The sequence below is a fragment of the Rhinatrema bivittatum genome, chromosome 1, assembly GCF_901001135.1.
Source record: "Rhinatrema bivittatum chromosome 1, aRhiBiv1.1, whole genome shotgun sequence".
NCBI lineage: Eukaryota > Metazoa > Chordata > Amphibia > Gymnophiona > Rhinatrematidae > Rhinatrema > Rhinatrema bivittatum.
Genome location: NC_042615.1, coordinates 112,062,264 through 112,075,130, shown reverse-complemented (window position 1 = coordinate 112,075,130; position 12,867 = coordinate 112,062,264). Strand labels below are relative to the sequence as shown.

Genomic DNA, 12,867 nt, shown 5'->3' with positions numbered 1-12,867 from the left:
TCCAAGTGTTTTTGCTCTATGAGTATTTCACAGCAGTTTGTGTGGCACAGATTCAGCGCTGACCTTGGAGGAGGATGCTTGACCACTGCACCAGCATGAAAAAGGCCAGATGGTAATCCACAAAGAGAGGCATAGGAAACAGAAATTATGATGTCACATTGGAACAGCTGGCAATAGGGGAGAAGAGAGGATAAAATATTAAGACCTCTGGTTCTATCCAGTTGTGTCATGGAGCACACATACATAGATGGCTATGAAAACTGAGAAGGAGAGAGAGACCACAAGCTCCCAGTCAGTAGAATCTCTGATAGATGTGCTTCGAGGGGAAAGCAATAGAGTGGCAAATTAGGTGTGAAGTAAGGATAAGCCAAAGCAACACTTCCACATGTCACCCACACCTCCTCACATGGCCTCCTGCCTTTTCTGCATGCAACACTGGTTTGCACCTTTCTGTGCAATTGCTACACATGTTGCCAAACAAGGGTTTCTGGAGCACAAGGCAAGCTGTCAATTTGATGGTCTCCATCAACATCCCTATGAACTGTAAGGTAAAGTTAAATATGCAGACAGCTTCATGAAGGAGCATGAATGATGACAGGCATTTCACCTCAGTTCTACGTAGTGGTAAAGGAGAAAAACACCGGAATAGAATTGCAAATAGAAGTATCAGAACCAAGTGACTATTCTATTCTGTACTACTTATGGAGAGACAGAAGATCACCAAGAGAAGTAATCAGAGACCAGGAACATGTGATAGAAAGACAAAGAAACTGTCCTAATTGTAGTAGGTTCCACCGGCCTGATTAAAAAGAACTTTAGCATACCTTGATATGTGGCCTGTATATTAAATCCTATGAAATGCAGAAGGAAGATCTCTTTGGCACAATGCAAGTATTAAGAAACAGCACTAGCAGAAAATCTGACTGACTGAAATCATATCCAACATACCTTGTTTATGAATGAAGTTCATGCCAATCAGACTATGCACAAAAAAAACCCCCCATTTTGAGACACTGACTCCTGGAGAGATCATTGGAACCAGGAAGGATACTGAACAAGCAAGGGATTAAATGCCTGCTATATAATACAAGGACTAGGGGGTCACTCCATGAAGTTAGCAAGTATCACATTTAAAACAAATCAGAGAAAATTCTCTCTCACATAACACACAATTAAGCTCTGGAATTCATTGCCACAGGATGTGATTAAGGCAATTAGTGTAGCTGGGTTTAGCAAAGGGTTGGTTAAGTTCCTGGAGGAGAAGTCCATAAACTGCTATTAATCAATAGGGAATAGCCACTGCTTGTTACCAGCATTAGTAGCTTGGGATCTATTTAATGTTTGGCACTTGCCAGGTACTTGTGACTTGGATTGGCCACTTCTGGAGACAGGATACTGAGTCTGATGGGCCCTTGGTCTGACCCAGTATGGCATATCTTATGTTCTTATTTTCTTATACAGATCTGGGTATATAGATGATATGCCAAGGACAACATTACATACCAATTCTTCATTTGTATCTGAACTGAGAATAAGATGGGAATGACAGAGGCCAGAAAGTATTGGGAATGCAGTCATTTATCCTAGGATTATAAGTCATATACGTGACCAGAATACATTTTAAAAAAAGGGATGCCTTGAAAACTGGTCCCTTTACCAGGGAGCCTTCGTATGTTTTCACATAATCACCGAGAGAAAAAAATCAACCTTGTTTTCTCCTGAAGACAATAACTGAGATTTCTGTATAATGAGCGTTGTGTCGCTTGTACATACGGTTTTACAGAGGGCTCGTAGACACCACTGTCTCCAGCCACAGACTCGTCTGATACAGCTGCTGACACGCAGGCAGTCTTCTCTTCCAGCAAGTGCTCTGCCGCTCTTCTGTGCAAGTCTGCTTCTACGAGGGGGAGAAACAGGTTTCATCAGCATTAATTAATAAAATAACTCCGGCACTTAGGCTTCAAGCTGAGCTTTCAATGACTACAACTACTTCTGGTAAGTACTGAGGTAATGATATTTAAACCTCCGAGTGAGTAAGATTAATGAGCCGCAAGAAAACCCTTCATTTAAAAAAAAAAAAAAAAAAAAAATATGAAAATGACAGTGAAAAGATACATTTTAGTTGATGAGTTTAATTCATGCAAGTTTTAAAGTAGCAGTTTAATTTATTCAAGTTTAAGATGTTAATATTTAAGATAACTATCCAACTATTTAGTAAAAAGAATTTTCAATTAAGAAAAACATAATTAAGATGGACTTGATGGCCCAATCATAACCCTGGATGTTGAGGTGCTAGGGATCAGTGTGCCGTCCTGGTGACAGCCTCCTAATTCCTCAGGTCAGACAGGTCCTCTTCCTTCCCCTATCCTTGGGAAGGACAGGAGGAAAACGTCAGTATCCCGTGACACTGCACAGAATGTCAAAGGGCAAGCTTATGGAACCATGAAGCTCCCAAGGCAAAGGAGTGCTGCTCCGAAGACTGAGCTGATGTGGGGACGGGGAGGAGACTGAAAAGGGGGGAAGACACCCCCCATATCTGTGAGTGATTGGTGGGGGTGGGGGGGGGGCGCTTCCATTTTACTTTCCTCCCCATGTCAAAAGGGGCTAAATTAAGACCAGAGCAAGTTCCTTTTTAGTTGAAAACCCAGGAGTCAGATGCAACAGGTCATCCCCACTCAAAATATCTCGTTAATGAACCCCATTCCCTGTGCCTAAATTTTCTCTACTTTCTGCTGACCTCTGACATCCACCATCTCTGGTGACAGAGCAGTTTAGGAAGCACCAGTTAAAATTTGTGCTCCATTACTCTTTTTGTTTTAAGAATAATTTGGACCTTTATTGATTTATTAATGCTTTTCTCCCATTCTAGCCCTGATTCAATAAGGTGTGCTGGGATGCAAGGCACATGTTGGCACACTGTCATGGATAAAAAAAATGTGTGCACAAATTAGTGCTCCACTATTCAAATTCCATATTAATCAAGGCATTAGCTATCACTCTCCAGTGCAGAGAACTGCATAGGCTTAGCTCATGTTTTCTTAATTCTGGAAATTTAACTCCTGATCAGAGATGGAGTAAAGATGCTGAGACTAATATTAGTCTATGAGACTGAATCTCGAGTTTGTAATACGTTCTGTATTTGGCATTTATGTGCAAAACCACAATTTGTGTACAAATCAGGTTTTAGAAAAAGATGGCAGAAAAAGACTGTATGGCTCATCTAGTCTGCCCACAGGCCCAACTAATTTACATTTATAATTCCCATAACTTCCTTAGAGATCCCCCTATGTTTATCCCATGCTTTCTTGAATTCAGATACTGTTTTTGTCTCTATCACCTCCATTGGGAGGCCATTTCATGCATCCACCACCCACTCACCCAAATGTTTCCTAACATTCCTCCCAAGTCTACCTTTCACCTTCATCCCATGATCCCTCATTTTAGAGACTCCTTTCCATTGAAAGAGGCTTAACGCCATCCTATGCATAAAAACCTTTGAGATATTTAAATGTCTCTATCATATCTCCTCTAACTCGCCTTTCCTTTAGAGTATACATGTTTAGATCTTTAAGTCTACCCCATATGCTTTGGAACAAAGACCAATGACCATTTTAGTAGCCACCTTCTGGACGAACTCCATCCTGTTTATATCCTTTTGAAGGTGCGATCTCCAGAACTGTAAACAGTATTCCAAATGACACCAGGGACTTATACAAGAGCAATATCCTTTCCCTTTTTCTTCTGACCATTCCTTTTCCATTGCAGCCAAGCATATTTCTGGTTTTTGCTGTAGCTTTATCCACTTATATATCTTAAGATTAGATACAATCAACCCCAGATCTCCCTCTTCCTTTGTACTTAAAAGAAACTTACCTCCAATCCTGTACCTCTCCCTTGGGATAAGGTACAGTATTGGAGGTAAATGCATTACTCTACATTTTTTAGCATGAAATCTTAGCTGCCAGACCACAGACCATTCCTCAAGTTTCACTAGATCCCTCCTCATGTTTTCTACACTTTCCTGGCTGTCCACCTTGTTACAGATCTTGGTATCATTGGCAAAAAGACAAGCCTTTCCTGAAAATCCTTCTGTCTTGTTGCTCACAAAAATGTTGAAAAGAATCGATCCCAGGAATGATCCCTGAGGCACTTCTTCCTCTTCACAGAAAACTCCATTTACCACTACCATTTGCCACCTCCCACTCAGCCAGTTTCTAACCCAGTCAGTCACTCTAGGCCCCCCCACCAAGGGCATTCAATGTATTTATGTCTCCTATGCAGAGCCATGTCAAAGGCCTTACTGAAATCCAAATATACTACATTTAGCATTCCCCCTTGATCCAACTCTCTGCTCACCCAATCAAAGAAATTGATAAGATTTGTCTGACAAGATTTACCTCTATTAAAGCCATGCCGCCTTGGATTTTGCAATGTATTGGATTCCAAAAACTGCACTATCCTCTGTTTTAGCAGAGATTCCATTAATTTGCTTATCACAGAGATCTGGGAGTTCCCAGGCTCATCCTTACTTCCACTTTTATGAATAGGAACCATGTCAGTCCTCTGGAACTACTCCAGACTCTAAAGAAGCACAGTCAGGACATCTCTAAGTTCTCTTAATACCCTCGGATGTATCCCATTCGGCCCCATTGCCTTTTCTACTTTAAGTTTAGTTAGCTCCTCATGGACACTTTTTCGAAAATCAAGTGAAGTTTAGCTCATTTCCCATCTTATTTGTGCTCATCTTGGGGCAGATTTTAAAATCTGCACGCGCGGGGTACATTTGTGCACGCTACCTGGTGTGCACAAATGTACACCCGATTTTATAACATGCGTGCGCTGCTGCACGCATGTTATAAAATCCGGGGTCGGTGCACAAGGGGGTGCACACTTGTGCACCTTGCGCGCGCCGAGCCCAAGGGGAGCCCCGATGGCTTTCCCCGTTCCCTCCCAGGCCGCTCCGAAATCGAAGGGGCCTCGGAGGGAACTTTTCTTCCATTCCCCCCCCACCTTCCCCTCCCTTCCCCTATCTAACCCACCCCCCAGCCCTACCTAGATCCCCCCTCCATACCTTGTTTTACTTATTTACGCCTGCCTCTGGCAGGTGTATCTTGCGTGCACCAGCCGGCTGCCAGCGCACCATCCCCCGGCACAGCCGCTGTGCCGGAGCCCCCGGACCACCCCCGGATGAGCACCACGCCCACGACCCCGCCCCTTTTTCAAAGCCCCGGGACATACGCACGTCTCGGGGCTTGCGCGCACCGCCGAGCTTATACAAAATAGGCTTGGTGCGCGCAGGAGCAGATTTTCGGGGTTACACGCATAAGTTACGCGTGTAACCCTTTGAAAATCTACCCTTTTATGTGATCCTTCTCCAGACTTTTCTACAGTGAACACTGAACAAAAATATTTAAGCAATTTTGCTTTTTCCTCATCAGCCTCTATATAATTTTCCCCTTCACCTCGAGTCTCACAATGTCATTTTTGCACCTCTATCAGTATCACATCTAAAAAAAGGTCTTGGACCCACATTTTATCATATTTGCTATTTTTTCTTCTATTTGAATTTCTGCATTCCTGACTACTTTGAGTTTTTCTTAATTTTTTCTAGATATTGTCGCCTGTATTTCTCTTTTTGCGATCTCTTGTTTATGAATACTAACCTTTTCTCCCTTACCTTTTCAGCTACTTCTTTTCTGTACTTGATGCTGTCACAATCCTACAACTTATCTATGTTCTATTACTTAGCTTTGACTAATGAAACAGCCTCCCAATGGAGGTGGTAGAGAGAACAATAATATCAGAATGCAAGAAAGTATGGGACAAGCACAGAGGATCTTTGGGGGAGAGGAAGGGATTGTAAAAGTGGACAGGCAGACTGGATGTGCTGTATGGTGGTTATCTGCCGCCATGTTCTGTCTCATATACTATGACTGGGGAAGAGAACTTCTGTTAGGTGAGTGGGGCTGTGTAACTGGCAAATAGCTGTTTTCAGAGAGCACCTGTTATAGAAACATAGAAATGTAATGGACCGCTAGTGTCTCACTTAAGCTGCAAGAGAAACTGATGTCAAAAACGTATGAAAGTAGTAATGCAAAAGGATATATTCTTATATTGTTACTGCCTTATTTTGTATGGATTAAGCACCACGAGTGATGGTCCATCAATATACTATTATAGTACAGTAGATTTGAAGTTTGGAGAAAGCTATCTCTTAATGAAAAAGGACTGGTTAAAGTAAAGAGACATCAGTAATTATTCCCTTGATACGTTTCATAAATTACAATATAAATTGTTATAATGCTGCTGCTGTTGCAAAACACTACATTCTGGGGTCCTCGGTGTTGCAGACTAAGACTGTAACAGTAATGCATTATATTTGATATCTCTTCTTGGATGTAAAAAGCTAAAAATGCTCAACACAGTCTTAAATCCTACTTCCAGTCTACATTTGTCTTTATAATTACAAAAATACTTCTTCCAGTTATCCAAAAGAAAGATCCCCAGTGATAACATGTGAAACCCAGAAGACCAATGACTTCTGCAGAACCCAGTGGAGGTAATCATTGCACATGCAGGCAGCCTTTTCCAGTAAATATTAAACCTACAATATGTACACCAAGTTTGTTCTAAACTGGCACAATCCCTCCTGACTAGCAGACACAAAATAATAAATTATGGAACAGTATTTTCTAAACCCTGGCCTCTGCTCTGGGGGTGCCCCAAGGCTCCCTACTATTCTACACCCTCTTCAATGTTTTCCTCCAGCCCTTAGCCATCATCAGAAATTTTGGACTCAAAGTATACATCTATGCTGACATACAAATTCTCCTCACAGAATATAACACATGGGGATAGCACGACAGTATTCCTGAGTCAATACCTCAAAATGGTAACCAACTGGATGACCATCAATAAACATCAACCAAACTAAGATAACACTGAGATCCTATGGATAAGCAACATCCAGATAACATCCCAACTTACTCTGGATGATATCACCCTACCTCCACAGCAAGAGGTAAAAAGTCCAGGAGTCATTGTTGCCATCACTGTGGTGAGCCAAGTATATACTGTCAGCTTGGTTAGTTCTTTTCTGGCTTTGTGTTAAGTAATGCCCTATGTAATTTTTAATTATGTTTGTTTTAACTTTTTGTAAACCACCTCGAGCTCTTGTAGAGTGCTGGATACAATAAATAAAAATAAATACATTAAAATAAATAAAGTAATAGCAGTAACATAAAATGCCTTTTGGTGGCTCTGCATGGTAAAACAATTATGCCTATTCCTGCAAGCAAATGATTTCAAAACTAACCTGTCCTGCCCTCCTGCCTAGACTACTGTAATATCATTTATGTCAGCCTACTTCAAAAGACCCTTACCAAACTTCAGGCTCTACAAAAAGCATCTGCGAAAACCATCACTAACATGAGAAAATGGAAAAAGGCCTGCCCCTCACTTCACTGGCTAACAATCTCTCTATGCATCAAATTCAAATTTCTCTCTCTCACCCTCAAAGCTAAGGAAGGCATAGGCCCAACTTTTTTTTTCTTAATTTATATTTATTCAGTTTTATTCAGCATTACATGAAATAAAACAAAGGAATTTCAGATATCATCCAAAGAAAAATACATCTTTTTCTTTGGATGATATCCAAATACATCTTTGTGTTTTTGTTCAAACACATCTTGAACAAAAGAAGTCCACATAATGAGAGTAGTAGCAATTATTCCTGGAACATAACCAATCAAGGATTCTCAAGAACTGGATCAAGAAAAACAAATGTATTTCCCTGAAATTCCACCAAACATTTACAGGGGAACTTTAGGAAGAAAGTAACCAATATTGCAAATATTCGCAATTTGAAATTAAGATAAAATTTCCTCTGAAATTGTATTTCCCTTGAAACATCTGGAAATACTTGCATAAAATGACCACAAAATAATGGACTATTATTTGAAATACTGTTGAAGAAACAGCTCTTTATCAGAAAGAGACACAAAAGAAACCACAATGGTTTACCTAGTAGAGATTTTATTAGAGGTGTGAAGAAAAAGATACATCAGAGCTATTGATTGACATCAAAACTTCCATTGCACCATCTGAGGTTCCAGCCAATCTCTTGTTATCTGACATATAATAAGAGTTAGACAAAGGAAAAGATTTTTCCGAAGAGAACTGCAATACTTCAACTATATTTTTTTTTTAATAACACCAGTGAGCAACTGTAGATTTCTCACTCTCAACCTACTTTCCAGCATTTCACATTTATAATAGAGACTCAACTTATCCTTAATTCCTGAAGCTAATGAAGACTGAATATTAGTAATAACTCCAGCCTGAACTCCTAAATTTCCCTCCATGAGCCACAGTCTTAATCTCAACTAATTTAGAGGATATGGCCGATGAAAACTGACAAAGCTTGGAAACAGTTTGAAAGAGAAGTTTCAATACATGTACAAATTTTCCATATGTCTTTTAAGATATATCAGCTGGGTCACAAGAGATGGCCAAGATAAGATGCCTCCATCGTGCGCTACTGGTGATTGTACAGAATCTGGAATAGCACAGAGAGATGTGGCAAGACCCCTCTGTCCACCACTATAAGTTCCATTGCAGTAGATTTCACATATCTTGAGTTATCCATCCCACTTGGAAGAGTGAGGATTGGTTGCTCTTTGCCCCTCCGCTACTAGGACTTTTCAAAGAATGGCTATTCATGAAAGTGGTGGATATATCTCTCTGATGGAATCCGATAAGAGTAGCACTGAAAAGGACAAGCTGGGTATAGCTGAGAAGCCTCCATCAACCATCAGCTGCTGTTCCCTTATCAGTCCAACTTATCTGCTCTCATCCCATGTCAGGTTGTAGGCTGACAGACTTCAGGCAATTCATGCTTTACAATTAGTGACTCAGAATAATATGCAATTAACTTACTTTAATGATTGACTAATTTTAGTCCTATTGCTAGTCATTGACAACCTAACATAATAATCATAATAAGCATCTAATAATCAAATTTAAAAACCTTAAAACAAAAAGACAATCAAATTTAAAACCCTTAGATTTAAACATATCCATTCCTTAATCAGCTTTAAAAATTTAGATGCAGACAGAACTCCAGCAGCGAGATGGGGGCTATTCGGTCTTTCGCCATGAGTGCCGAATCTATTATTACCTACTTATTGGTGAGGTTGTGCACCTGGTGCATAGAGCTCCTAGCTTGCAGAGAACAAGTTTGGAGGTAAGAGTGGCAGACCAGGAGAAGCTAAGGTAGACAGAAAAGTGTAAAGAGGAGACATTCAGGGATATAGTAGAGCTGTCCTAACTCCATTCAAGCAGACCTTATGCTGCTTTGGGGGAGCAAGGTCACCTGGAAGGAGACCATCAGCTTAGTGTGCCAGGAAGTAATCCTATAGATAGGACCTACCCTCCAGGTGATTCTTTATCCTCTCCCACCAAGAATGTGTCTTCAGGGCTATATGCCCAAAAGGAATGGCTTATGACTGCTTTTATAATTGGTGATTTGATCATTAGGAATATAGATAGCTGGTCATCTCATAAGCATGAGGTTAATTTGGTTACTTGCCTGTCTGGTACGAGAAGCAGTGGACCTCATGCATCAATTTGATAAGATTTTAGAGAATGTTGGAGAGGAGCCAGCTGTTATGGTACATCAGGGTACCAAAGACATAGGATGGTGCAAGAGGAAGACTGTGGTTATAGCTGAAATAGCCCAGATGGATGTACATAAAAAGCACACAGATGTAAATAATTTGATACTGCCTGTATATTCTGCTAATAAGCAGGTTGTGAATACAAACAGAAATAAAATACAAACAAAAAAACATTTTAAAATGTCTGCATGTGAATAGTAACTCTGAAAAGTCAGACTATATAGAATTATATGTAAACATAGATATTACATTCATTTCAGAGACATGGTAGAAGGAAGAAAGATAACTAATGGGACACTGAATAGGTATAAATTATATCGACGTGAGAGGGCAGATCAGATTGGTGGAGGGATGGAATTATATGTAAAGGATGGCATAGAATCAAGCATGATAAAAATTCTGCAGGAAGAAAAATGCACAGTGGAATCCTAATGGATAACAATTCCATGTATGACAGGTAAGAGAATAGCACTGGTTGCATTCTGATGTCTACCTGGCCAAGATGAAGAAACAGACTGTGAAATGCTAGATGAAATTAGAAAAGCAAATACATTTGGCAACACAATAATACTAGGAGATGTCAATTACCCCAATAATGATTATGTCAATGACTTATTGGACTTTCTGGCAGGTTAAGTCTATATATGTTATAAATAACTGTTTCATGGAGAAGCTGGTCCTAGGAGAGACAAAAAGGGCAGATACATTAGATTCAGTCCTCAGTGGAATGAACAGACTGGTGCAAGGAGTTACTGTGGTGGGCCACCAATCACTAATTATTATAATGCAATCAAATTTCACATAATCACTGGAGGAAAGACATTGAGTAAAACTACTGCAGTAGCCTGTAACTTTAAAAAGGGAGACTATGATATAATGAGGAAATTAGCCGGAAAAAGCTAAAAGGTGTGATTCCAAAGGTTAAAAGTGTGCATGAGGTGTGAACATTGCTTAGAAATACCATCTTGGAAGCCTGGATAAAATGTATTCCATGCATTAAAAAAGGTTGAAGGAAGACCAAATGACCACCAGCATGATTTGATGGTGAGGTAAAAGGAGGATAAATGAATAGAGCATCTTTCAAAAATGGAAAGCAGACTTAATTGAAGGAAATAGGCAAGAGCATTGGCAAGAGATGTAACACAAAAGTAAGAAAAGCCAAGAGAGAATTTGAGGAGAAGTTTGCCAGAGAAGCAAAAACTAATTAATAAAAACTTTCCCAAGTGCATTTGAAACAAAATGTCTGTGAGGGCGTCAACTGTGCTGCTAGATGATCATGGAGCAAAAGGGTGTTCAGGGAGGACAAGGAAATAGCAGAAAAACTGAATGAATTCTTTGCCTCAGTCTTTACCAAGGAAGATGCTGGGAACATACCCACACCTGGAACATTCATGGATTGTAATGACTTTGGGCAGCTAAAACAAATCTCTGTGGAAATAGTGGATATAATATGTCAAATTCACAAATTAAAAAGTAACAAATTATCAGGACCAGATGGCATTCATCCCAAAGGTCTAAAAGAACTTAAACATAAAACTGCAACCTTATTACTACTAATCTGTATCCTATCATTTAAAAAGGCCATAATACCTGAAGACTGGACGGTGGCCAATGTAACAAAAATTTTTAAAAAGGGTTCCAGGACAATCCAGGAAACTATAGACTAGTGAGCCTGGCCCATGAGTTGTTGCTGGGCAAGATGGTAAAACTATTCAGAAAAAATAAATCACTGGCCATATAGCAAGACATGGCATAATGGGAAGAATCCAAATATAAGAGAAGGAGCTAATTGCACTCCACAATCAATACACAGTCCACAGTCCACAAAGGAGTGCAATCTCTGAAACAGTCATTCAATTGTGCATGTTTTTGAAAATTGGAGTGGCGACTTTGAACATTTAAATAAATAATTTTGATGAAGATAAAAATTGGACCTATATTGTTCTTTGCACTCCTTTGTGGACTGTGTAATAATGGGAAGAATCAACATGGTTTTACTAAAGAGAAATCTTGTCTCACCAATCTTTCAGATTTTTTTTTGAAGGTGTAAATAAGCATGCAAATAATAGTGAGCCAGTTGATACAGTGTATTTGGATATTTAGATGGCATTTGTCAAACTACCCCATAAGAGATTCCTCAGGAAATTAAAATGTCCTAGGATAGCAGGCAGTGTCCTACTGTGGATTGGTAACTGGTTAAAACACAGGAAACAGATATTAGGACTAAACTGCTAGTTTTCCAAATGGAGAAGGTTCATTAGTGGAGTGCCACAGGGATTTCTACTGAGACCTGAGCTGTTTAATACATTCATAAATGATGCTGAAAAAAGAACAACGGTAAGGTAATCACATTTGCAGCTGACATGAAATTATTCTAAATTGTTATAACAGCAGTGGATTGTAAGGAACTGCAGAAGGACCTTGAGACTAAGATCAAGCATCTAAATGGCAGATGAAATTTAATGTGGAAACGTGCAAAGTGATGCAGATAGGGAAAAATAATCGCAACGTCAGACACACAATGCTGGGTTCTGTATTAGAAATTGCCAACTAGGTAAAGGACCTTACAGTCTTTGTGAACAATACATCGAAATTCTCTGCTCGATGTGCAGCGACAGTATAAAAAATAAATAGAATATTAGGAATGATCTGAAAAGGAATGGAGAATAAAATATAATATATCATACTGCGTCTGTATCGATACACGGTGCAACAGCACCTTGAATAACGTATGTAGTTCTTGTCTCGTCATCTCAAAAAAGTCATAGAGGATCTAGAAAAGGTGCAGAGGAGGGCAAAAAATATGATAAAGGGATGGAAAAGCTCTCCTATGATGAGAAGGTATACATGTTAGGGCTCTTCAGCTTGGAAAAGAAATGAGTAAGAAGGGATATGATAGAAGTTTATAAAATTGTTAGTGAGGTAGAACTGGTAAAGGACAGTTATAAACTCTTTCAAATAAAACTAAAATAAGGGAGCACCTCATGAACAGCATCTGAATTTAAGAAAGCATGGGATAAATACAGGGGCTCTATAAGGAAGAGATGAGAATTATAATGCTAAATGAATTGGTCAGATGGGCAGACTGGATGGGCCATATGGTCTTTTTCTGCCATCATGATTCTATGAAATTAACAACCAGAAGATTTAAAACAACGTAGATTAAAAACAACGCTGTAGAATCTGTTGC

At 39.6% G+C, this 12,867-nt stretch overlaps 1 protein-coding gene across 3 annotated transcripts in view; it reads right to left on the bottom strand.

Moving 5' to 3' along the window:
- The window catches only part of WWC2 (WW and C2 domain containing 2), a 396,047-nt gene that overhangs the window by 82,055 nt on the left and 301,125 nt on the right, over positions 1 to 12,867 (bottom strand). For all 3 annotated transcript variants that reach the window (XM_029581662.1, XM_029581741.1, XM_029581816.1), the window contains exon 12: positions 1,774 to 1,897. In XM_029581662.1, coding sequence (XP_029437522.1) covers positions 1,774 to 1,897 — 124 coding nt within the window. The remainder of the gene's footprint in view (positions 1 to 1,773; positions 1,898 to 12,867) is intronic.